The sequence below is a fragment of the Dioscorea cayenensis genome, chromosome 18 (genome assembly GCF_009730915.1).
Source record: "Dioscorea cayenensis subsp. rotundata cultivar TDr96_F1 chromosome 18, TDr96_F1_v2_PseudoChromosome.rev07_lg8_w22 25.fasta, whole genome shotgun sequence".
Lineage (NCBI taxonomy): Eukaryota > Viridiplantae > Streptophyta > Magnoliopsida > Dioscoreales > Dioscoreaceae > Dioscorea > Dioscorea cayenensis.
The window spans coordinates 1,358,523-1,386,338 of record NC_052488.1 but is presented as its reverse complement, the minus strand read 5'-3'; the positions used below and the strand labels follow the sequence as shown (position 1 = coordinate 1,386,338).

The 27,816-nt window shown below is 34.4% G+C and overlaps 1 protein-coding gene and 1 pseudogene across 7 annotated transcripts; one reads left to right on the top strand and one right to left on the bottom strand.

Annotated features, from left to right (window-relative positions):
* Positions 1–15,045: 15,045 nt before the first annotated feature.
* On the top strand, positions 15,046–17,990 carry LOC120282106 (annotated as a pseudogene).
* On the bottom strand, positions 17,409–27,804 carry LOC120282105 (chaperone protein dnaJ 1, mitochondrial). 7 transcript variants are annotated; one of them, XM_039288850.1, is made up of 20 exons: positions 27,637–27,804; positions 27,482–27,575; positions 27,108–27,188; positions 26,938–27,032; positions 26,544–26,627; positions 26,403–26,441; positions 26,055–26,198; positions 25,923–25,964; positions 25,734–25,821; positions 24,716–24,780; positions 24,552–24,614; positions 24,399–24,471; positions 21,500–21,591; positions 21,021–21,092; positions 20,577–20,633; positions 20,336–20,384; positions 20,181–20,250; positions 19,898–19,987; positions 18,512–18,720; positions 17,409–17,511 (listed from the first exon to the last, which is right to left on the bottom strand). In XM_039288850.1, exons 1-19 carry the CDS (start codon positions 27,754–27,756, stop codon positions 18,525–18,527), a joined length of 1,614 nt encoding a protein of 537 aa, XP_039144784.1. In that variant the 5' UTR covers positions 27,757–27,804; the 3' UTR covers positions 17,409–17,511; positions 18,512–18,524. The 7 variants fall into 7 exon arrangements, with proteins under 7 accessions (XP_039144784.1, XP_039144783.1, XP_039144781.1 ...); XM_039288849.1 differs by having other exon boundaries at positions 17,483–17,564; XM_039288847.1 differs by lacking the exon at positions 17,409–17,511 and adding an exon at positions 17,515–17,650.
* Positions 27,805–27,816: the final 12 nt, after the last annotated feature.

The window sequence follows — 27,816 nt, the reverse complement described above, 5'->3', positions numbered from 1 at the left end:
TATATTAACTTGCTTGAGATTCAATCATGTGAAGGAAATTCAGTAATAGTAAGCATATTTCAATCAAATGATTTTTATTGATGCAATCCATGCAAGTAGATAAGCAATAAAGTTTTCAAAAATAATCAAATACATATGCATATATATGTAATTGAATAGGCAGGCCTTTTGTATGCAAGATGGTACATAAAAAAGCATCAGACTTGCATTATTTCTTTCTGTCTCAAGTGTTACCCATGCACGCTCTGCTATTTTCCACCAACTTTTCCCACTTCTCATTGTACCATTTGAAATTTTAACGGCTACTGTAAAAGCATCAGATTTTAAAGCTGGCAATGACTTTCCCTGGTCTTTTGTTTGGACTTTGGTTTCATTAAGTCATTCTAGCTGCCTAGTTGTCAAAGTTTATCTATTAATCAATAGGCCAAGAAGCATGTACTTGTTGAGTTCCATTTCTCTACCAAAAGTGATTTCCAGAATCTCAATTATTAGAAAATCAGTCTTCTAAGTTACCTGCTTTTGAATGATCATTGAAGCTCAGCACCATGTGCAAATGACCCCCCCCAACAAATTATTCCTTTCAACACCCTTTCTCTCACCTTCTCAATCAAATTTTCATCCACTTTTCTTAGTTCTTATCTTGTATTTGGTCAATATATTCTCAACATTAGCATTTGGCAGCTTCATAATGAAATCTACCAAAATAACCAAGTTTGTAGTTAAGGGAACAACATTTATTTATTTTTTTCCCAAGTAAGACCAGCAATCATCTTCACAAATGAAAATAGATTTTAAAAAAATGCACTATAAAGTGATTTCACTGAAATTTAAGAACAGCAATTTCAATAAAAGCTGCCCTATTTTTACAGGTTAACTGCTCTTCCATCTCTGACACTAGTAACATGCAAAACTTATATTTGTCAAACCATGCATCTCAAAAGTACTGTGCTATAAAGAAGATGGTGATATTTCATCAATCACATCATATGCAGAACACAGATTAGGAGCTTTATATCTGAAAATTAAATAAACAGTTCAGATTCTCAAGCATGGCTTCCCAACCATTCCATTTTGATTGAACATACAAAAATTCTTGAATTTCACATTAATCAGCCCTTAAAGACTCCTGAATTAATGGCTCTGTACTATTTCCATGTTATTTTGCAGGTATATTAATTTCTTGTTTTATCTCACACTCTCTATCAATCAAATCTATTGATGAACATTCTATAACCATTAATTTTCTCAAGGACTTTGAACAATCACTGATATATTTACTAATCAGAGTCATCAGACCAATGAATGAACTCGATTCTGTTTATTCAATTGACAAATTACTACAGAATTGCTTGGTCTTGTCATTTTAGAAGATAAAACAAAACTGCCAGAGCATGATTCATCTAGAGAAACAATTAGTGACAATTGACAATTGCCATTATTCACATGGTAAAAAATGAAATTGTTTTCTAGGATAAGATTGCATCTGAAGAGCAAATATATAATGCATGAATAGGAAGACAAAAAGAAAACAACATTCAGTGTTTCTCAAATAAGTCATGCATCATGTTGTTTGTAATAAAACAATGAACTGTAGATTATGCAACAAGATTCTATAAGAATATAATTCAAGTTCTTCTTTTCAAGTTCCTAAAGAAGAAGCCCTATGCAGATTAATGTCAAATATATATCACTGATGACGTCAAAAAATAAAAGGCATCTACTATCTTTGGATAAAAATCAAAGAAAGCGAGGCGATGATCAAAAACCAAGACGACCCGACTCCTTGATCGAACAAACTTATTAAAACATAACATGTCCAGATTACAAATCCCTTCCTGAATAAAAATCAACAAAAAGGTCTCGGACATAAAAAAATAAATACAATCGAAATAAAACTATTCAAGGAAAAAGCAAGAATGCTCGATCTTCATGGATGAAGTTAATTCATCATGATTGTAAGCTTTCTTGTCAAAACACAATATACATACATCCATATGAGAAAAAGGAAGCACCTATTATCTTGACAAAGTACATCCTACTTCCAGGAAACTAATTGATTAAATCAGATGTTCTATTTCGGCACAAGTCTATATGGTTTGTGTTAAAGACAGCATCACCAAACTGAGAAAAGAATCACATTAACCTTGAAAGATATGGGTGTTCACCATCAGTTGCATATAGTCAATAAAGTAAAAATTGCATATATAACAGATAACCAACCAAAGAGATATGGAGGAATTAGCAGTTAGATGAAAATAACTTGACAATCAAATAATGGTCAAATTTTGCTATGATTCACTTGCATAAAGAACATTCCTTTTTAAAACACATTAACATGTAAATCCAACTGATGAGGATGATTTATACCTGCTGGTCAAAAGGATTATTTGTTTCGTTGCAAAATCAGTTCTGAAAGTATCTCTCGGTCCTGAAATTTATATGAAAGGAACACATTAAATTTACATCCATTTAGTAATGTGTGTATGCTTAAAAAAGGGCCCAATTCCTAGCAATAAACCATCCAAAATCCATATTTACTCCCAAAAAAACTGAGGAAAAGAACCATTAATTGAATCAAATCAATGCCATGATGACCCAAGTCGATTAAGTTATACATGCATCAAATTTTCAGTGAAATTGAATGGAATTGATGTGCAACATTTTCCAATTTGTTGGAAAGACTTGATCCAAAATATCAAACACATATAACAAATTAATCCTATGAATGACATATTGGAGTACATTTATTATATGATGCAATTTAAATAATTTGAAACTCAAATTCAAATAAAGGCTTACATTATATGGAGGCAACAGTGCCAGGCATTAAGAATTTCAAATGCATGTCATACACTTAAATTTCAAAATCACAACGCACGCAAAAATAATGTAAGAGTCTCACTTTGCTAGATCTTTGAATACTATACTTCCTAAAAACATCAAACTTCAATAAAAAAAAAGAAAAGAATCAATATAACAATCACAAATAAAGAGAAGAACTAAGTTAAATTATAAAGATGAGATGGATTGGCAAATAAATTATAGATTATGAAAGAGTACATAAAACTAACACTAGAAACGCTGAAACTGGAAAATTGTAAGGCATCATACAAATATTAAGTAATTAACTGATCAAGCTGCATATACATCCTCATTGACATCTTCACGAACCCATTGCTCATCATCATTAGAAGATAAAATCCTTTCACTACTAGTAGGAAAACAATCAGTTCGAGAACCACTTTCTGTGGATTCATCACCCATGTCATACACTTCCTGGCTTGATTACGTATCACAACATACCATCCAGATTCATCGAGATCTTTACTATAGAATACTTGCTTCACTTGTGATGAAAAATACATAAGGCTCATCAATGACATGAGCACCCGTGTGGATTAATCCGGAAAAAAATTCACCATGCTAAATCCATATTTATCTTTCTTGATACCACGACTATTAGTAACATCAGCCCAATCACATCGAAACAACACAACTTTGAATTTTTGAAAGTAATCTAGCTCAATAATGTCATTCAAAATCCCGTAATAGTCAACATTTCCTTGGGACAGGGGTTAGCATCACTTGCGCTAGCATAACTCATTGTTGAAGAATTAACAAGGCATCCGGAATTTTGAGTTCTCCTTAATCTCTCACGGGATTTGGTATGGAAGCGAAATCCATTGATAATGTATCCTTTGTATTGCTTAACAATTCGGTTTGGTCCTTGTGCAAGAAATCTAACTTCTTAGATCACATCTCTTCCACGAGAGACCTAGTAAATTGCATCAATATATGTATGGAATTAAAATTTGACAAATTTATAGAGAATTATGCTTCTAATTTTTCAGCACTTACAACTTCTCCAACCATCCATGAAAGGTCTTAGTGAATTGCAAATCAACATCGCGAGCGGTTGAGCGAGCGACCACGCATTTCTTTGTCTCAAGATGGTCTTATGCTCACTACAATTAATTGCAATACAAATTTTTAACTTATGCCATACAAAGTAAAAGACATAAGGATGCTTCACTTATGATTGCAGTGTAATGGTAGCATTATGGTGTAGTAAGACATATCGATGTGCTTGCGCCAATGAGTTAGTATCTAATTCTGCTATTTCAAATTTGCCTATTGGTTGCCCATGACTATGAAATAAATAATTTCCGCCGAATTCTTCATCATGAACTTCACCCAAATTCCTTGAGGGTTTATCAAATATTATTTCAACATCCTCCAGATATTGAGAACAAAAAGTTACACATTCCTCTGCCAAATAACCTTCAGCAATAGAACCTTCAGGATATCTCTTGTTGCGCACATAATTCTTTAACTTCAACAAGAACCTAAAACAGGTATGCCGTGTCAACAAAAAATTAAACTTATTTCGTACTAATTATAACTACATTTATAACAGAAAATGTTACCGTTCAATTGGATACATCCATCTGTAATGGACAGGTCCACCAAGTTTGGCTTGCAATGGAAGGTGAATAACCAAATGGACCATTATAGTGAAGAAATATGGTGGAAAAATCTTCTCTAATTGACATAAAACCATCGTTGCTCGATATTGAAGTTTCTCGAGCTCGTCAACCTTGAGAACCTTACCACAAAGAATTTTGAATATGTTGCAAAGCTCAGAAATGGAACACATCACTTGTTTTGATGATGATAAGCGTAAAGCAATTGGAAGCAAATCATGGAGCAATATATGATGATCATGTGATTTTAGAGAATGTAGCTTCCGTTCTTTTTGGTTGATGCATCTTGATATATTTGAGGAATAACCATCCGGAACTTTAATGTCCTTCAAGACTTGGCAAAACACATCCTTCTCCCCTTTTGCCATTGAATAAACAGCATGAGGCAATCTTGTTCTTCCATTAGGGAGATATTCAGGATGAAGAACATGACGAATTCCCATATCTACCAAATCAAGTCTGGCTTTCAAGTTATCCTTTGATTTGCCATCAACATTAAGAATGGTTCCAATAATATTTTCACAAACATTCTTCTCGATGTGCATCACATCTAGATTATGCCGTAGAAGGAGATGCTCCCAATATGGTAAATCAAAAAATATACTTCTCTTTTTCCACAAATCTGCTTCATGTGCTTCATTTTCTTCCTTGTCGATGTCACTTTCTTCTTGAAAATTGGATTCTTCCCTCTGTCTTTTCTTTGAGCTGCTAGAAGTCTTTGTTTTTTTTAGCCTTTGTTTCATTCGTTTCCCATAGCTATACTGCACATCATTTAACATCAACAAGATGTATGACCCACTTGTAGATAGAGGAGCCTCACGTAGCTCTAAGGTACCATCAAATAGATGTTTTTGGAGCCTATATGGATGATCTTTTACTAACCACCGCCGATGTCCCATATAACAAAACTTTTGTCCATTGGATAACCATCTTGACGATGTTTCTGCAGCACAACAAGTGCAAGCATACTTTCCCTTCGTGCTCCAACCAGATAAAATTGCATAAGTAGGGAAATCATTTATTGTCCACATTAAAGCAGCTCGCAAATTGAAATTCTGTTTCCTTAATGCATCATATGTCTGAACACTAACCCATAGTTGCTTAAGCTCCTTGATTAGAGGTTGCAAGTAGATGTCAATGTCATTTTCTGGACCATTAACCCCAGGGATAATCATGGATAAGAGGAAAGAAGATTGCTTCATCCTTTTCCACGGTGGCAAATTGTAAGGGATCAACACCACTGGCCATGTACTATAAGAAGTACTCAGTAACTTGAATGGGTTAAAACCATCAGAGGAAAGTCCGAGCCTAATATTTCGAGGATCAGAAGCAAAGTCTGGATATCTCGTGTCAAATGTTTTCCATTCTTCAGCGTCAGCAGGATGCCTCAAACACCCATCTTCTATACGACCATCAACATGCCAAGTCATATCTCCAGAAGTCCTTGATGACATGAATATTCGTTGTAATCTTGGAATGATAGGAAAATAACGCATAACCTTCGCTGGTCTTTTGTGAACCATCTCATCATCATCATTTGAAGAATGGTTAGATTCAGTGGACAACCAACGAGAACTGCCGCAAACAAGACAAGCTTGTTGACTTTCTTTATCATCCCAATAGAGCATACAATCATTAGAGGCAAGCATGAATTTTTCATAACCAAGTCCTAAGTCTTTGATGACCTTCTTAGATTCATGAATATTTGTAGGAATGGCAGTGGTGGGAAAAAATTCTTTCAAAAAAACTCAATTAGGTAATCGAGCGCTTTTCGGTCATCCCACACATGCATTTTAGGTGGAAGAGCCGAATGCAAAAATACAACTTGGAATGCTTCGATCCATCATAAAGTTTCTCATTCATATCTTCAAGTAACTTGTAGAACTTTGCCACTTCCGTAGGAGGTTCTTCCTCGGATGTCCCATCCTGGCCTTCGCCTTCATCACTCACAACATTTCCAATATTAGGTTCAATGCCCCCATGAACATCATGGCGAATGTTGAAAGCATCACGTAACAATTCTCCCATGGCACCATGGCTACTAGAAAAGGTTGAAGTAGGATGAGTGAAGCTCGGAGGTACTGTAATTATATCATTCAAATTAGATGTTGAAGAAGGAACACGCTCCCCGTGGAAGAACCAACAAGTGTAACCCCGTAGAATTCCAACACACATTAAATGTTCTTACACTACTTCTCGCATGTGCCAATGAACATTCGCACACTTTACACAAGGACAAACAATCATGTTATCTTCACTTGACTTATCAAATGCGAAATCAAGAAATGACTCCACTCCTTTTGCATACTCATCAGACAATCTTGACTTATGCATCCAACTCTTATCCATCACTGTTTACCATCATTGAAGTTAATACAATGCTTATAGTTGTAATGTGGTTTCCATTTCAATTGGTCGAAAGTACATTATAAAATTAAATTTGGAATTAATAAATCAAATATTTTTGTAACTTTATAAGTACTTCAGTTCGAAACTAGTACAATGTTTTCAATAGTGAATAGGAAACAACAGAAATGATAGAACAATAAAGAAATTACTTAAATCCACTCACCTAAATAAATATACATATTCTCAACGTTTCTAATCTTATATCTAATGAAAGTCTATTTGCACATCTATAAATAAGAGGACAAAGAAAAAGGAAAAAGGTGATATGAGAGAGGTTGATGGATCATCAAGAACAAGGCTAGGGGACATGAGATTTTGAAGTTGTTGAGGTTGCAAAATCAATGTTGGTGACTAGACTAAATACATGATATCTAGTGTCTACTTGAGAGGATGAATGGTGGTGACCATAGGTTGCACCTAACGCTCCCTTTGTTTCTTTGCACCCAATTAAGTCAATAGCATCAAACATGGACATTTACTTGTCCCCTTCGTTTGTCTCCCTTTGATGATACTCCTTGTCAATGATCAAATCTATTTTTTTAAAATCATTATAGGCATCATTATTAATTTATGGTTGTAATATATCTCCTTAAACACACCACTCTTTATGCCATTTCACAAATTGACTTGGAGAGCTAATTCAAGCCCATTTTTTTCCCTTTCCATTTGAACCCCCAAACAAACCATCCAAAAATCATGTAAAAAAATCAACGAAGAAGAACAAATAAAAGCAACTTAATTGTGACAAAAGAACTAAATCAGCATAAATCCTAGAAGAACAAGGACAACTTTTGTTTAAATCAAACTTTCATAATGATTCAAAGTGAAAAAATACAACATTTCCTAACCAACATCACATGAACCAATGACCCATTGATCTATTGACACTTTGGATATTCTTTATGGTATTCATATCATGCCGAAAAAGATAAGTGTGAACCTTAACTCATGTAGAAAAAAATAATGGCACATGTATATTAAAATATTAACTCTAAATCTATATATATATATATATATATATATATCTATACATGCATATGCACTAAAAGAAACCAAACAACATGCAACAAAAAAGCGGTTGAATAAAATCAAAAAAATTAATTCTTTTCAAGAAAAACCCGAATCATTCTCTAAATTCCTTAAGAAAGGCTTCGAAATGCTAATGGAAATTAAAGACAAAGATGACTACTTGAATCACAAATTAAGTTCTTGTGATTGATCTGATAGCATGCCAAAATTGCTAGATAATTAGAAACCAAACAACATGCAACCAAATTAAGTTACTTCTTTGATCCTTCCATAAATTTCAATTAAGGAAATTAAGTTGCATTAATTCAACTAGAAAGAATAATTAATTATAAGAAGAACAAGAAGAAAGGATTTGATTGATTCTTCATAGCCTCCAGCCATGCATCAAGAAACGCCGAAAAACCAAATCAGATCTGGAGAGAGCTCATTCACATCCTCCACCACATCACCAAATAGAAAAACTAAGAGCACTTCACCAATTAACAAAGAAACCAAACCAGATCCTTGTTCTCACACTTCGAATACCAAAGAACCAAAGAACTTAGAACCAAAATTATAGACAAAACACAACGGCAGAGACCAAACACCACAAGAAAGAAAGGATTTATGCACAAAAGAAGAGCATAAGCTCATACCTTTTCGATCGAGTCCTGGCGATCTCGTCAATGTAGCAGGCCTTTGATCTCATCAATGCAGCACAAGACTCCCAAGAGGTACAAGTGCAGAGTCAATAAACTTGGGTCTAAAAATACATAGACCAACAATAGTGAAGGATCACAAATCACACATTCAATATCAGGCTTCATAGAGATCGAAAGACGAAGAAAAGAATAGTGATACCTTTGGACTGTAGAGAGATGACGGGATTGAGCGGCATGCCCCGGCGAACTAACAAGAGGATGCGGCGGCCAGCAGGAGAAAGTGCACGGCCAGGAGATTTGGAGGCTCCGATGCTGATTTCGAAACGCAGGAACTGGAATTTGGAAGCTATTGAGCAGGGGCACGATGGAGAAGAAAACCTAGACGGCCAGGCCATGGAGCAAAATAAGATAAATTGCCGGCATTTTACACACAAACGCCACCAAATCAATAGTAAACTCCCGGCATTTTATTCACAAACGCCACACAGTCATGTGCATTATCCCAGCGTTTTATAATACAAACGCCGCCAAAACCCCGTTAATGTTCTAAAATTCTTCGTGCCATCCATTTCCAGCTAGCGCGCGAGTGCACATTATCGGCGTTTAATACATTAACGCCGCTAATGTAACACCAATGCCGGCGTTTGAACTGAAAATGCCGTGAATGTTAAATTCTTCTGTACTAGAAAGAGCTTTTATGGCGTTTTATAATGAAAGCGCAGTAAAAATGCCGGCGTTTATGAAAAACGCCACCAAGGAAATGCCGCTAAAACACTATAATCCTGTAGTGTATAGAGTAATAAAATTTACTCCAATTTCTGCCCAATCCTAGTAATCTCTTATTAACAGGTTGGAAGGCTTGTTACTGATATTCGTGAGCGGATCAACAGTTTCAAGATTATGGCTGCATCATTAAGCTTTTTAATATTATTATTTTTGTTGTTGTCATCAACAATATTCAACTTATAACACTAACACTTTAATAACATCATCACACTAGCCAATCAAATAAGAGATTCATTTGTTTTCCTTTATTACAAGATATAACCAATAAAGAAGTTTTATACTATTTATGTTTAGTCCCACATTGCCTAGGATAGAAAAAAATCCCATCGCGATTTTTCTATAAAAACACTCATAACCAACTCATAATTTATTTTAAAAAATAAATCAAAGCTGGTGGGCTCGCCCGTGAACTGATGGTTTTCGACCTGGCCCACCGGTTCGGGTGCGTTCTTTGGATCAGCTTCGTTTAGTTTAAGTTAACCCATGACCCGTCGGGTCTGTCGGGTCAACCCACTGGCACTGTTGGCCTGGTCGGTTATGGGTTGGCCAAAAGCTGACCCTACCCATCAAGTCGGGCCCGGTGGGCCCAGTTAACTGGCCAATGCCCCTCTCTACCCACGAGGAATTGAAGTATTTTTTTTACATTCTAGACTCCCTCACATTGTGGCAGGGATGCAAGCGTGCACACTAATCAAGTAGTAAAGTGTGCTCAAGAGTAAAATATCGATCCACAAGGAAAATAGAGAATACTAGTACCAAAAGAAAAACATTATGATCTATAAACCTAAATAAAAGAACGAAAACAAAAATTAAGAATGCAAAAATAGAATCGGTCGAATAAGCAAGGGAAAACGGGATGCTCGGGCATAGAATCCCTCTAGGGTTTTTTAAGTCAAGAACAAAGGTTGTTAGTTAGCAATCCTATTCGAACCAAGAGAAATCCTAAAATATACTACCCCCTCTTATAAGGGTGAATATTAACTAATCTAGTATAGTACTAATATAGATAGCCCACGATTGCATTGCAATCTATGAAATCTCAATGAATATTAACTAGAATTTAATAAGTAGGCAACGCTTCTTGCAAAGCGATTGCCCCTAATCCCATACAAAACAAAAATATGATTTCTCCTAAAATATATTCTCTATGATTACAAAGACCATAGAATTACTTGCTAATTCACTCAGGAGGATTGTGGGAGAAAAACTCTCTACTCTAAAGTACCCTATTTCTAGGCTTACTCATAATCCCCTCCAATCATGGCATGCCAGTGCTAGGTGGGTCTTTCGACTTCTCACACATGAAAATCATACATTAAACTAGGGTTTTCGCCTCAATAGCATTCAAGACATTGATAACACGAGATTGAATTCAAATAATACGGAAAGAAATTAGAAAACAGTTAAAGAATAAAGATCAACAACCAATATCAAAATAGATCAAACCTTAGAGTTCATCTGCGACCAAGCATCTACAAAATTATTTCTCCATTAATGAAGAACAATAATAAAATTCACAAGACGCAATAAGAATAAAAGAAAACATGGAAACCACCCTTCTCAATTGCGTCATTGAGATTGCCATCGAATCTTCCAAAAAACCTTCCAAAAACACCGCCAAGATACTCCTTGATAGCTCCAATCTCTATTCCTTAAGGTAAGAAGGTTGTTTCTCTCTCTTGATTCGCCTTTAAAGCTTTGAAGAATCACCCCCTTTCTTTTCTCAAGCCTTGTCATTAAAAGAACAAAAGATCCCCTTCAAAACCCTATTCAAGAATATTTATACCATAGCCACTTATGGGATGCTTACACACATAAGAATGCGGTCGTAAGGAGTTGTAAATGATGGGTCACAAGCCTTATGAGATCACTTACAGCAGTAAGTCCCATCCATAAGGTCTTCTGTCTCGTGTTACCGTTCAGCTTACCGCCGTAAGCGCTGGACAATAAACTTCTTTGAATTTGCCCTTGCCACCACTCTTACGGTGTATGTTAGTCCTCTAGCCATCCCTTACAGTCTAACTTATGGGCATAAGCCCTACCCGTAAGTCCCTCTATTTATCCTTATGCTTCTTCTTACAGGCATAAGCCTCTAGATGAGACTTATGACTGTAATTAAAGCCATAAGGTGATCGTAAGTAGGTCTGTCTAGTCTGTTCTTCAATAGTTGATACCGAGAGAGCTTCATTTTCTTCATTTAGGCTCTAGAATGTTTTTTTTCTCTCCATCTCTCATCTTTAAGTACTGCCCAAAACCTGGAGATACAATTAATATTTACCATGTTTAGCATTGAATTCAACAATAGTACTTTAAAACATGCTTAATAAGTGCACAAAATAATATTAAATAATGAATAATTGTACACTCATCACATTGCCTCCTTGGCAATTCAATCCCTTGTCACTCACGAGATGAGGGACTCTTGTTGTGAATAGGCTATGAAGCCATTCACCCCCAATCACATGCTCACTATGAACAACTTAAAATAAAAAATTTAATCAATAAATTAAAATAATTAAAGATTTTTAAAAAAATACTTACTTATGAATTTCAAAACTTTAATTATAACATAATTGATAAATCCAAAATGTACTCTTCAGCTAGAGGGCTCAACTCTGCCTACATTTATTAGCCGAGCTAAAAGAGTCATGAATTAATTGACAAGTCCCATCCCAGTATCAAAATTTTCGCATTTTTCATATTTTATAAAAATATTTTAATTGAATTTATCATAAAAATACTGTTTTTTCTAAATGTCGAGAAGCAAAGCAAAGGATTATTTTGTTTTGTGAAAAATACTATATATCACGAAAATGTTTAACGAAATCATCACACAACCCACATGACATCTTATATTCTTTTTCCTAGTTAGCATAAATCTAATAAAAAAAAAAGGATAATGATTTCAAGGCTGGCAACTCCTTGCAAGCCCTAATTTTTTTTTTCAATCACCGACCACCCGTCAATCGACACCATTGCCACTTATCGCCAACCCCGTCAACCACACCGCGGTGGTCGCTCATCAACCAATAACGGCCGCCCGTCAATCAATGCCTGTTGCGGCACCGTAGATGTGTTGAAGAAGGCGATGTGATCTAATTACTCCTTTCCTCTTCATCTTCGCATGGCCACCACCTCCTGCACCACCAAGCTTATCGCCGGTCGTCGTTGTCGCCACTGACACCGATGAATCCATCACTGATCGCCCGCAAACAAATCCGGTTACCTGTGTCGCCCGTAAAAGAACCCCGTCACTCTCTCTCTACCTCTCTTACATACATGCTAGCTCTCTTCCGTCACTAGTGCTTGTCTCCCGATGCTGAAGCCAACCCCGACGAACCCTATCACCTACGCCCGACGCCCGATGCTCTTCTCCATCTAAATTTTTTAATGCATGTAATTGTATTACCTTTTCATGTATGTTTTTTCTGAAAATATTTCACTTGTTAATGATTTTATTGTGAAAAGTTTGGTATTTCTGGAGATTTAAATGTGTCTCATTTCTTTGAATCTTGAACATGGATATAGTCTTCTTGCTTCTTCCATTGAAGAGTTCTTTTCTTTAATTTACTATTCTTAAATTCTTAATCTAAATATAGTGGTTTTGATGAGTACTTGAAGTAATTCTAGTAAGCAAATATCAATAATGATGGTTCTTTAAATTGCTTCAACCGCTTTAAGTTCAATTGGAAATGTACTGTCTAATGTTGTTCATAATAGTTTTATAAGTTTGCATATTAAGGATTTCCAGTTTATATTTTATGACACTTTGAATCCTTTGAAATTTGATGATTTTAGGAGAATATAATAGTGGAAAAGGTGGTTGAATGAAATTTGACAGCCACCACCTTGTTGCGGTTTAGGGTGGTTAGCGACGATTGAAGGGTTGGCGACAAGTGGTGGTGGCGTCGGTTGATATTCAGCTAGTGATAACACAAAGACGGTGATAGTGGTTGAAGAAAAAGATTAGAGTTTGCAAGAGTTGTCAGTCTTGAAATCACAATCCCCTTTTTTTTATTAGATTTATCTTAATTAGGAAAGAGAAGATAAGATGCCACGTTGCTCGTGTGATGATTTCGTGAAGCATGTTCGTGATATATAGCATCATTTTTTGGTAAATACACTCTCAGACAAACCACTATATAATGGCAACATCAACCGAAAGGAAGAGGAACATAAAGCATGCTTAAACCAATGTATTTAGAACCGAATTGGGGAATGAACCAGTCGAACAACTAGTTCATGGGTCAATTGGTTAGACCGGATGACCCGGTTTGGTTGAACCGGATGACGTAATAATATATATATATATATATATATATATATATATATATTCTTCAAAATTCTAAACTCACAATTTTAATTTCAACAGGTATAAAGTAATCTACACAATACACACTAGAGATGAAAATATAATAAATAGATCACAATGTAAATGCACATATTCATCAAATAAAACAAAAAAAATTAAAATAAAAAATGGCTACAAGCCAATTTATAATCTCAAACTAATTTACAATCAAAATTGCTCAAAAGAAATAAAATCTTAGCAACTTAAAAGAAACAACGCCTTTCTCTTCTCCTTCTCAAACCATCGGAGCCCCATCAGTAGCGTCACAGTTGCCGTCGCAGGGAATTCTACTTGCTGTCTTCACTTGCTGTCCTCTTCTCCTCCTCACTATCCCTTGCCTAGTCTTGCTCTTCCGTCGCCTTCTCCAAGAACCAACTAGTTGCCACACCTCTCTTCCTCCATCCACTTGACCTTCGACTGATCGAACTCCACCCTCTCCCACGCTTTCCTTACCCCACCAGCCGCCTCCGGCGGCTAGATCGCCTAGGCCATCAACCCGACCGGCCTCCACATGGAGATGACAACCATCAACCACATTTGTCAGGTTGGTTCGTTGGTGACTAACGGGGTGCTGCACAAGCACGCGTTCGTGCCAGAGAACCTCGCTGCCATGGAGACCTTGGATTTAATCAAAATTCAAAGGTGTCATCTCCACCAGCTCTGATTCCACCGTGAAGAAGCGAAATAAAAATGGGGATCTTAAAGTTTAGAACAAAAATTCATAACTGGAGTCAACCAGGTTCTAGTCATACAGGCCGGTTCGTCGAGTTTGACCAGGTTGACTCTTGGTCAATGAACTCTATAGAACCGGACTGGACTGCTGGCCAGTTTCCAATTCTACCGGTCTAGTTGGGTTCTGAAAATATTGGCCTTAACCACACAAGCACTGAATAATCTAGGAAAAGACATATTTATCCTTCATCTAATTTATGTATTCTATTCCTCTCCCAAAAATGATGTCCTTCCACTGTCTCCAAAATGGATGGACCACAACTAAAAAGCATCTTCCGTCATTTAATTTTTTTTCTATAAACAAATAAATAACAATTATTTATATAATAATGTTTTTTTATATATACCAAAATCTCTGTACAAATATTAATTTTTATACATACAAAAATTTAAACTCGGAACTATGTATTTAAACCATTCAAATTTTTATTAGTTGGATCAATCCAGTTGAAAAAAGACGATATTTCACACCAACACAACAATACTATATTCCCATTTTTCAAACATCTTTAAAGCATTATAAAAATAAATATAAATAAATAAAACTTTTGACCCTCAAACAAATCATTTTTTAACAACAATCACTAAAGCAAACTCACGATCATCTTTACCACCCAAACCCCTTCAAAATAAATAAATAAATAACCATTTAGTTCCCTTTAATTTGTCTATCCTACCCTCAAACAAACCACTACTTAACAACCACCTCAATCCTTTCAAACCCTCACTACCAAAAATGGAACTAAACAAACACCATGACATTGAACATCCTCCTTCTCATGATCATCATCATCAACAACAACAACAGCAACAACATCAACAAAAACACTTGTCAAGAATCATCCTAAGCTTCACTCTCCTCTTCTTGGGCGCTGGCGGCCCATTCCTCCTCCGTGTCTACTTCATTCATGGTGGTAGCCGGAAATGGTTCTCAAGCTGGCTCCAAATGGGAGGCTGGCCTGTGCTTCTCCTTCCTCTTTCCTTCTCATATCTCCGGCAATACAAACAAACAAAAAAGGTCTCATTTTGCATGAGTCCTAAGCTCACTTTGGGTTGTTCTCTTCTTGGCCTCTTCTCTGGCCTTAACTCTTATTTGTTCACCTTCTCCTCCGCCTACCTCCCTGTCTCTACTGCTTCCATCCTCTTCTCCACTCAACTCGCCTTCACTGCTTTCTTCTCCTTCTTCATCGTCCGTCAAAGGTTCTCATTTATATATATATATATTTGGTCTTTCAGTATATATATATATATATATATATATATATATATATATATATATATATATATATTACAAGAGTCTATATATACTTTATATTAGTGTTCATCTTCATCATCAGCTCTTCTGATACTTGTTTGGTATTTCAATATATATATGTATAATATTTCAGTATATTTCTGGAGTGAATAATTCTTATTAGTGCTCATATTTATATTTCTTGTTATATATTAGTGTTCATCTTCATCATCAGCTCTTCTGATACTTGTTTGGTATTTAAATGTAAGGTATTGACAATAATTAGTATTCAATTTTTTTCTTGTTAAAATAAAAAGAAAATTTATATTTTGGTGCTAATTATAATTAATGTGTTAGTCCTCGATCACAAGAATGAATTATGAATTATAAATAATATATTATGTTTTGTATATAAACGTACAGATTTACTGCATGCTTAGTGAACGCTATTGTGCTTCTGATGATGGGATCTGTGGCGCTTGGGCTGAGAGCCGGCGGTGACCGGCCGGAAGGAGAAAGCAACGGTGAGTACTGGATGGGGTTTGTGATGACTGTGGGTGCGGCGGCGTTGAATGGGTTGATGATGCCATTGACATAGTTGGTGTATGAGAAGAGTAAGCAAAAGATGAGCTTTGAGTTGTTGTTGGAGGTTTCTCTGGTCATTAATTTCTTTGGTGCTGGTTTTTGTCTTGTTGGAATGCTCATCAATCATGATTTTCAGGTCAGACAGCTTTTTTTTTTTTTTGGAAATTTAATTTTGTGTTTTTTAGGGTGTTTTTTGTATAAATGCTTTTTAAGTTATATATATACTTATATTTTTTATGGGGGGTTTCTCCAAATTTTTCCAAGGGTGTTTTCAAAATTTACTCTATATGAAATTGATGAATATTATTATTAATAATTATTATTATTTTAATAATGTAGATATGCAATCCACCAAAATATACACTTTTTTAAATTCTTGATTTTTTATATAAGAGTCAAGCTTTTAACCGTTTCGCTTCTGCAGTAGTGACATTATTTCAAGTTTTTTAAAAATATTAGTTTATAAAAATTTTCTATCCTTAATAGTTTTTTGGCTTATTACCACTAAATCTCTTCCATAAAAAGTTTAAAATAAAGTTACAAATATATTAAAATATTAACTCTGTATTTATATATTTCTTTATTTCCTGTCGGTAAAAAATTAAAAAACAAAAAATCAATTGGTATGCCCACCAATAAAAATGATGTGATGGGTTATTACTTCAACATTATAATAATGATATCCTCCATCTTCTTTCTACAATTAATCATGCCATCCACAATTTCAAAAATGCACTAATCTATTATTATTGTGTCAAATAATTCTTAAAAATTTAAGATTAAGACAAGCCAATGAAGTTGTCAACAAGAATACAAAACTTTCCTACCCACGCTACGAATACAATGGATTAATTAATATTAATTAATCAATAATCTTCTCATTAATGATAAATATTCATTAATTTTTATATTTTTTTAAAAAAAATAGTGTTTGAATATATTTATAATCTTACCTTTCACTAGGAAATTAAGTATAATCCCAATTAACTAAACATATATATATATATATATATATATATATATATATATATATATATATATATATATATATATATATATATATATATGCAGGCAATTCCAAAGGAAGCAAGAGAGTTTGGACTGGGAGAAACAAAGTACTACATTTTGATAGTATGTGATGCAATAACATGGCAGGTTTGCAATATTGGATTATATGGTTTACTTCTCTACGCGTCCTCGGTGCTCGCCGGAATCGGCACTGCTCTGCTGATTCCACTGGTGCAAGCCTTGGCCGTAATCCTGCTTGACGATAAGTTAAGTGAGCTGAAGGGCTTGGCCCTTGCTCTAACCATCTGGGGTTTTGTTTCATATCTTTACGGCGAGTATCAACAAACCAAGAAGATAAAGAAGATGAAAGAGAGTGGTTCACTTGAGTTACCTGTTCCATAGACCACTCATGTATGATGTATATGCCTTTGTTATCCAAAATGTTTGTAATGATGCATGCATATCCAAACTCATCTAAACCATTTATCTTGAGCAGATCAATACTATCACATTCTCTAAATTGGGGTCTAAACAAGACATAACCAAGTGAACTATGAGCCAACATGCATTTTACTAGTGGACACAATTTATATCTAAAAGACAAACAGTGTATACACAAAAGGCCCACTAAATGAAATTAAGTATATAAAACAAGGAAAATGAAAACATTGCTCAACTGGCATTCAAACAAAGACAACTAGTGGATAAATTGATTTCAGACTGACAGAGACATCACGAATTTCTTTTCTTTTTTTTTTCTTTTTTTTTTTAACAATGACAATCATGAAAATTATTGGTGGGGCAAGCAGATTCGCTATCAAAACAAGGGAAAAGAAAACATTGCTCAAATGACCATCAACAAAAGAAAAGTTGAGAACTTCCACTAAGATATAGAAGAGTGGATAGAGAAAAACAAATACAACAATTCTCTGTTAAGTATTTCATAAAAAGAGAGTATGGTTAACAGATAGTTTCAAAGGAATTCTCCCTTGGTTGCTGTGAAAGATATGTTGTGATACTATGTAATAAGGGAATTAGAAAAAATTGAAGTAGGACATAGATGGTTAAACCAACCCGAATCTGATGGAAAGGGATTTACAGATGAACTAAATGAATGAAGCTAAACCAACACCGATATTGATTTTCGGATGATTACTGTCAAGGAAAAGCAGTCTATGACATTCAATTCAGGTTCCACAGACTACCAGTCTTCAAATAGCAGCCAAAATGTAAGAGAACCATAGACACATACCTTTGATTGTATTTTAGTATGCTTTGTGAAGTTGGCATGACAGAAAAGATGCACTCGGCGTATTGATCTCGTCAGAAACTTGACAAAGTATTTCATCACAACAGCAAAGAGTGGGTGTGGAAGTTTGTATCTCATTGCAACAGCCAAAAGCAGGAACAAAATTCAAATTATATCCTTGAATGAGAAGATGAAGTAAACAGCCACCTAACCTGCATGACAGAAATTTGACTATAATCTTGTGTGATGGCACTTTAGGTCATGCTTTTGCTCAGCAGCAGATGGATCAATAGTAAGAAACCGATGCCAAGCATGAATTTGGGGCCGATTAGATAATCAGTGATTTGCTGCCACCTGTAATGTTTAACCAGTAGATAGCTGCTCATCAAGCCTGTTATTCATTTCCAAAATATCCATTTTGTTTAGAGACACATGCTAAAGATTTGACAAATCAGCTACAAAAGGAAAATATAAAAGATTGTTTTAAATCCTTTCTATTCCAAAATTTTAACACAGCAAATCCTTTACAGTGTGATATTGGCTGAATACAAATATGGAATTATGATATGGCACAATACAAAAATCAACAATAAATGCAAGTCATATGGTTTACTTGAAGGTTTAAACCCATAATAATATTACAGGTTGTGTATTTCAATCAAGATTTACTAGAGGGGGCAATATACAAGCTCAAGTTCAGAGTGAATTTTTTAAGGCAGCATTTTACAAGGGGAAATTAGGAACTTTTTAACTATACCAGTGTTTGTGGGATATGGAATTAACTTGAAGAGTTAATGTTATTGGGAGTTTACGCCATGTAGACACTTCTAGGGAAACCAAGCAGAAGAAGATTTACAGATGAGTTAATTTAGAAAGGGAGAGGGAGAGTGAGGTTCAGTTCAGTAGCTTATTAATGAGCTGATGAGTAGCATGCATACTCACAAAGTGGAATGGAAGAAAAAGCTCTAATAGGCAAGACAATGAAATAGAGAAAGAATTATGACTTACTGAGAAACTATATTGGGTATTTGCAGGAGAAGATACCAAATTCACAACAAAATAAAAGAAAATACATAAGAAATACATGGCGCACTTCTAGAATGAGTAAACCAAGATCAATCAACTCCATTAAAAGCAAAGTTCCATCACTTTTAACTGAGTCTGTTACCAATGTATCTAGATCTTAAAAATTGATCATGGAATAGGGTCTCCATTAATAACTATGGTGAATACTTTGCATATAAATTTAAATTCTCACAGTTCTAAAACTGTTTATGTGATGCTTTTTGTCAAATCAGTGAAATCACAATTAAAATAAATAAATTTATGTCAAAATCAAAATCAGTTGAAAGAAAAGAAATAAATTAATTTGAAGACACATAAACTCACCAATTTCCATCTGCAAAGCCATTGTTTTCTTGAATAGCTTCTTCTTTGGCAAATTCCTCCATTAAAGCTCGCTGACGTTCATTTAGTTTACTAAAGAAAATGAGGAATACTTGTATGAGTAAATTCTTACAGACATAGAAATCCACCAAGGAAACAACCAAAAATTACTGTCAAATATGGTGCAACTTCTAGAAAATAAAATTAAAAAAGAAAAACTTGGAATAAAAATTTAAAAGGTAAAATATGAGATCAAAAGAACAAATTAAGGAACAAATGTGCTTACGAAGGAAAATGTACACGGAATCTCACATACTGATCCCCGTGATCTACTAGGCCTATTCTCTTTGGCAAACCTGATAACCAATAAACTTATACTGGCTAAGAAAAGAATGACAAAAAAATTGTAACAATCAAGTAGAGATTATCAAAAAGCAATACCTCTTGCTCTTAAAACCAAAAGTTGTCCAGGCTGAACTCCTTTGGGTATCTGGCAAATAAAATGATCTCAGATTATTAGACGCCTGACTTTTTTGCATGCCATCCATACAACGAACATCAGGTACGCACCAAATAGAAGATGGAATTTACTTATCATATTGTTTTCTTCTATTACTGCTGCAATAATTAATATAAAATATATTTTAAGCACTAGAGAACAACAAACCTAGAACCTCCATACCTTTACTTCTGTTTTCCCAAACAAAGTTGGTACTTCAACCTTGCCTCCAAGAATAGCCTAGAATAAAACAAATCAAAAATCAGAAAAGAATTTAGCAATATCTTTCATCATGTTACTTCATTACTTACAAACGCATATATCACTACTTATATTATTCTCTATACATAGTAAGCGGACTTACATGATTGGTGCTAACAGACAACCGAAAAATCTACAAATAATTTTTTTTCCCTAAGCTAATCTAGAAAACAATAGAAACTATACAAGTTTGATCATGCAAGGATAAAACAAAAAAAGAATTTGGAGTACAATTATATAAGGGTGAGAAGTTACATATAATAGGGAGAATATGATGGGACATCATCACTACCGTCACATGTTACTGCAAATTATCTTATGTAACACAAGCTCATGAAGTAAAATTTCTCAACAAGGATCATTTACATCTGTGAAGCTGATATGAGAGTCCACATAAATATCAGCACCATCACGAACAAAAACAGGATCCTTGGCTACCTGAACATAAAAGGCAAAGAAAGAAGAACAAATAGAAGAATTAGACCAAACAATCAACATATTGGGGAAACTCACAAATAACAAATATGATAACCAGCATATCATTCTCAAAGTCCTAATTACAGAGCATTAAAGCAGACATAGACAAAGAAGAGAACAAAGAGTCGGGGTTTTGCACATAAGATAAAGATTATCATTACTGTTACGTGATGGTAGAAAATAAATTCCCTAGGCAATTTGAGCACACTGAAAATTTCACTGACCTATCTGGTTAAGAGCTATAAGGATAAAAGCTTTGATGCTCAAGACTGTTTATTGAAAAACAAAGGTATATAGGTGAAACTAGCAAGAGTTATAAGAAAGCAAACAATAACAAGGAAAGAATAAATAGAAATAGATACTCGTACCTGCAACTTAATGTAAAGGTTTCCCGGATGGACACGTCTTCCGCCACTATTTCCAGCCTTCGGCACATTAATTGTATCTCCTGAATCAACACCTATCTCACAAGAAAAATGAACCTTGGGATCAGAATGGGCAATATATGATAAGCACACAGAAAAAGTTAGAAAATCGCAAGAAATGACAATCAGAGGAACAAATTGATGGCTCCAATAAAAGAATCAAGGGATCACATAGTATAGAAATAAAAATGAATAATTCCCTGAATAATCCTTTTACTTTTTCAAACTTACCTTTTGAGTCCCTCTTCTTTTAATTGTAACCTTTTAGTCTTTCTACTTTGAATTGTTTACAAATTAAAATAGAGCGACTAAATAGGTAAGTTTGGCAAAGTAGAGAAACTATTCAAGAAATTACACCAAATAAAAATTTTATTCTCAACCAAATGTGCCATTATTTAGTATAATGAGCATGAGAATTAAATTGCAGTATAATTCAATGGGGCATGGAACCACTCAACACCATAACTTAGCGACTAAGCTAAATGTAGCATTGGGGAGAGAGCATGTGTCTTATCAGCAAATCAAGAATGGAAGACAAGATAACTTAGTTGAATGGTAGTTCCCTCACTATCTGTGAGGTACTAAACAAATGAACAAGGACACCACATTTTTGTAAGTCCTACTAAAATGTATACCATGGTTTATACCTAAAATATACATAAATGTGTGTGTGTGTGTGAATTAATAATTTTTTTAATAAATCCTAACTGCTTTTTTACTAATGCTCTAATATTGATTAAATTCTAGCTCAAGTAAGATCTGGATTAATTTGGATTAAATTCTAATCACATCTAGATTATGATTTAAAATATGAAAATGCACATTGAAAAATAACAGGGAAAAAAGATAAAAGTTCAAAAAAAAAAAAAAAATTGGCAATTCAAATCAAATGATGATTACCAAGATTATACCTCAGAATTTTAAATAAATCTCTTTCATCTATAAACCCCCAATAGAAGAAAAAAAGAGGTTATTTTTAAGGTGAGAAATTTAAGAAAAGAACGACGCAAAAATTGTCAACAAATCTTGTAAAAAAATTGCCAGAAGTTATCACCAAAATACAGTAATATTCTCCATCATCATCTATACCTAGATATATTGTGCATAAGAATATATGTAAGATCAATTAAAAAAAAAAGAAAGAAAGTGAAAGATGAGGAAGGGGTACAACTATCAGAAGATGAAGGGCCAAAAAAATAAAAATAAAAATAAAAAAATAAAAAAAAAATAAAAAAAATTGAAAGAAAGAAATTATCTATAGTTTTAAGAGGTTAAAAGGGCAAATCCACAATTTCTGTTATTGTGACCACTTTTCATCAAGTATATGATCAAATGATGAAATATTCTTTCGTTTAACCCGAGATTCAACATTCAGATTCTCCGATATGATGAGTAGAAATCGTGTATCAAGGTTAGAAGGCTTCACAAAAAAAAAATTCATGAATAAAAGCAACTTTTATGAAAGTTGGTGTTTCTTCCCAACACCACAATGCCATCACATCCGCAATATTTGTGGCACTATTGTCTTGCCACCGCACATTGCCACCATGTGCCTTAATTAGGGCTTCTTCTTTTCTAATCTTTGTAAAAGAAAATTGATTAGGTCTAAAAAAGCCAAAATTATTTAAAAAGAAGAGACAGTTTCGTGGAAATAGTATCATAATGGGACTAAAGTGTAAAAAAAAAAGAAAATAGCGACTATTTGTAAATTTTGTGAGTCATCACTTTTTCCTAACTATGTAGGCATGTTGTTGGTATGTAAATCATCATGTGTGGTGATTACTATACATCCATACATGTAGATCCTCTTGTTTGGTGGTTACAGCCTCAAGCCAAACCAATTCTTAAATTGACAAAGGTATGTTGTCATGTGCGGTGATTAAACCAATAACTCAACATTGAGAATGGAATAGTCTTCCATTGACAAAGTAGATCATTCTATGTGGTGATTACACTGATTACTCAACATTAAGAGTGCAGACTAAAGTCTCTGTCGATATGTAGATCATCTTATTAAGTGCTAATTACGGCCTCAAGCTAAGCCAAGTCTTTTGTTGATAAGGGTAGATTATCCTCTGTGGTCACATGAATAACTCAACATGAAGACTAAACAAGTAGCATTACATTGGAAAATATAAATCATACTCTGTGGTGATTACAATAATAATCAACATTGAAACTAAAGATTGCTAAAATCTTTCTTGGTATGTAGATCATCCAGTGTGATGATTTAAGCCTCAAGACTAAAGTCTTTGCTAATGCGTAGATTATCTTGTGTGGTGATCACACACCAACACTAGTCTCACATTAATATGAGTTGATCTTCATGTGCAGTGATCATCTTGTGAACTCTCCAGTAACCTATTTTGTCTATACATGTGACTTTAGCCTAATTCATATTCTATATTCTGAACAAACCACATTAAATTAGTAGAATAGCCAAAATTTCCTTAGCATGGCAACATATGACAAAAGTATAAGAAGCCACACATAAAGCATAAAACTTTCCACAGTAGTATTTATGAAGTCTACTTTAAAAAAAGGCTCAAAAAAGTGAAACTAAACAAACACAAAGCTGCAAGTTACTACTGTTCTGGATAAATGTCACATTAGAAAAGTGATTATTCACCTTTTAGATTATATGACATAATCCATTTTGATATTTCTGGAGTGCTAAATCAATATAGTTCTGGAAAAGGGGGTAATAGGCAAAGATGACAACAAAATACATGGAAAAGTTAAGCTAATAATATTTCGGCATCATTATCAGAGATGGACAGCTAAAATTAAGGAGATTTGACAATGTAGGATTAGGAAAAGGTAATAAGACAGGAAACAAGACCTGCTGGAATAGCCACATTAATATTCTTCATGCCTTCAACCACCCCTGATCCTCTGCATAGCTGGCACCCAGCCTGTGCATTTACACATTTAGCAAAACAAAATTATACATAAAAAATCAAGAAGCTTGAAGGAGGTCAATTATATGTCCAACCTTAACAGTTTTTCCCAATCCTTTGCAAGCATTACATGTTGATGTGAATGGAAAAACAGTAACCTGAATCCAAGGATGAACATTATTTGGTGACCAAAATTATGAAGCCTTATGCATCTCAAAAAAATCATAATCAAATAATTAAAAAAAAAATGTGTGCTAACTCGCCCAGTGCCGTTACAATTTGGACACTTCGATGGCTTCACATGTTTTGGATGACCCCTTCCTACTGCATCATAAATTAAGAAAAATAATATACAATATGCACAGCAGATTTTTCTTGACAAATAAGAGCTAGACCCACAGCTATTGAGGGGCAAAGCTTAAGCTGACTACTTTGTCAGTGCTTACTTAAAATGGAGTCTTCAATATTGCAACTGAACTAAAACCGAAATATGCAAATACAATGATAATCAAATCATATTAAATGATGAAATCAAACTATTGAACATGGTGAAATACCTAAGCAATAACCACATCAGCTGAAAAAGGTGAAATTTTAAAAAATATCATTCTATATTATGTGCAGTTAAACAAAACTAACACCGTGGTAATGAGACAATTGCTACAAACTTTAAAAGTGAACTAGCAGACAAACACCAGTGCAAACTTCTAATCTTGCCTAATAAATCATGACACAAGCCCAACCAAACTATCAACAAATCAAATTGCATAGAAATATATTGCAGCAATAATAACACAACGATCATTGCTTTATCTGGCCTCATAGATTTTCATTGTGCATCTATCAAAATCATTTTTTACTGAAATATGCAAGGCTTCTTTCTAATTATCACTGCAGCTCCTTCCTGCATGTCACTGAGAGACCATTTCTTTGGAATAACATGCAGGAAGGAACATAGTTTCACTTCACAATGGACCACATTATTCACCCATATTCATACAGTAATTTTATTATGTCATTTTATTTTGAATCCATATTGTCCCTAGCAAAATATGAGAACTGACCAAAAAAGTACAAACCTATTATTGCATATGATGGATAAGCCAAAAAAAAAAATCTTTAATATCATAAAAAAAAGTATACTCTAGCAGAATAAGACATAACAAGCAAGAAGGGCAAAAGATGAAACTGCTTGCTGAATGAGTAGCAGAAGTGGTCAGAGATTATACGAACAGCTCAGATATATATTCCTTTACAGTCCTACAGTTTTTACTCACAGCATGAATCACAAACAACTTGTGCACGAAATGACAAATGCTTTGTGCACCCTTTAGCTGCTTCAGAGAAAGTGAGTTTCAGCTTAACCTGTGAGGACAGATATTAAGGTGATACATGTAGAAAAACACACAGGTTTTCATATTTAAATGTACATGGCAATCAACAACAAAACAAAGAAGAAAGTTAACCTCTATGTCAGGTGCAAAACTTTCACTCTCATTTTCAAATACCTGTATAGGGATGGACCATTCTTACTCAATACAAAACAATAAAATAAAATAACACCAAATCAGCAGAACGTGAAAGAAGAACAAGCATACCTCGGAGAATATTTTATAGAATGTATCTGAGAAAGGATCCTCACGGTCACGGTGGAATCTTGCTGATTGATCAGTAGCATATTCTTCATAAGCATCTTGGAAGCCTTTTGCGCCATCAGTAGCATATCTTAGATTCTCTCCTCCCTTGGAGAAATTATTGAATTGTCATATTAATTGACTTTTAGTCAAACTAATTTCTCATTCAACACTATAACAAAGAAAATTAAAATTGAAACGCTGAAATATATGGATGAAAACAATTATTTCAAAGATTCGATAACAACTGAGAAGTATTAACAAACTCCATCTAATAAGCATTACTTCCCCCATATACAATTAGAGAATTACCATGTCATAGTGTGCTCTCTTTTCAGGATCTCGCAATGTCTGGAATACACCTTCCCCAAAAGAAGAAGTAAAATATTAATGACCAAAAACAATCAGACATGATAGAAAACCATACTAATAAAAAGTCCATGAAACACAAACCTCATAAGCATCTCTAACCTCCTGAAACTTTCTTTTTGCTGTAGGGTTGTTCTTATTTACATCTGGATGGTATTTTTTGGCAAGCTACAAGTTGCCAAGGATAAAACAAATGTTTAAACCAGCTTGATCAACAACAAAGGAATAGTAGAAAATCTAGCTTATGAATAGCGCCAATTTTGTTTCAAAAGAATTTGCAACTAAGGATAGTAAAAATAGCCAAAACATAACAAAAAGTTTCTTAATCGCAATTCTTGTTTTTATTAATATTTAGTGTTCATGAACACTGCTGGTAAGGTTTATGAAATAAAATTATACTATTGAATGTATCAGCAAATCATTGAACTTCTGATATCATGATTCTATAGAAAATTTATATTAAAAAAAATATACATACAGCATGGAAAGCTTTCTTAATATCATCTTGAGTAGCATCTTTAGCAACACCAAGTATGTCATAGTAGTCACCACTCCCCATTGCACAAAGAAACCCTTCAATACAAGTAATAATTTTTTTTCAAAAAACAGTCTAACAGCAATGTAATACCACAGAAAAGACAAACCTACCAGTAGCATGAAAATTTCGATTAGAAGACAACATCCAAGCTCTCAAAATGCTCAATGGCCTTTGAACAGCAACCGGGTTGCCTGTGTAACAAGAAGAAATAAGAGTTCTTCCAAAAAGAAAAAAAGATTTTTATCCGCATACACAAATGATCAATTTATAATCAATAGAAATGAGCCCTAAAAACCCCATAAATCGTTAGATTTGGACAAAATCCATCATCCTAAACAAGATACATGGTAGTCAAAGTTACGCATCCAAAGAAAAATCGTACACCTAGATTACATAAACAACATATGCTTTTTAGAACCCTAGCTATAAGAAAAAAAACTGGGATTCAAGCATTGAAGAATTCAACAATGGCATGGAGAATTACATGGTGATAGGCCACAAATTGATCTGATAATTGTCAAGAAACCTTCTTTTCGCTTGCCAACAAGATCCAATGCTGGTGAAACCTGGCCGCTATGCTGAAACAAACGAAAGGAATCACTAAAAATGAACAAATGGAAAGCTTCTCGATCAACAAACCTTTGCGATTGATCTTGGTGCCGATGCGAAGCAACGAAATCTACGCATTTCCAGCCGGCGAGCGATGCAGAGAACCGCCGACCAAGTGTTTGCTTGAAATCCCAACCCAGCGGCGAGCATGCACTGAAGTTGCTTGATGAAAAGCGTGGGGAAGAAGAAAGGTTGCAAAATTACATTTTT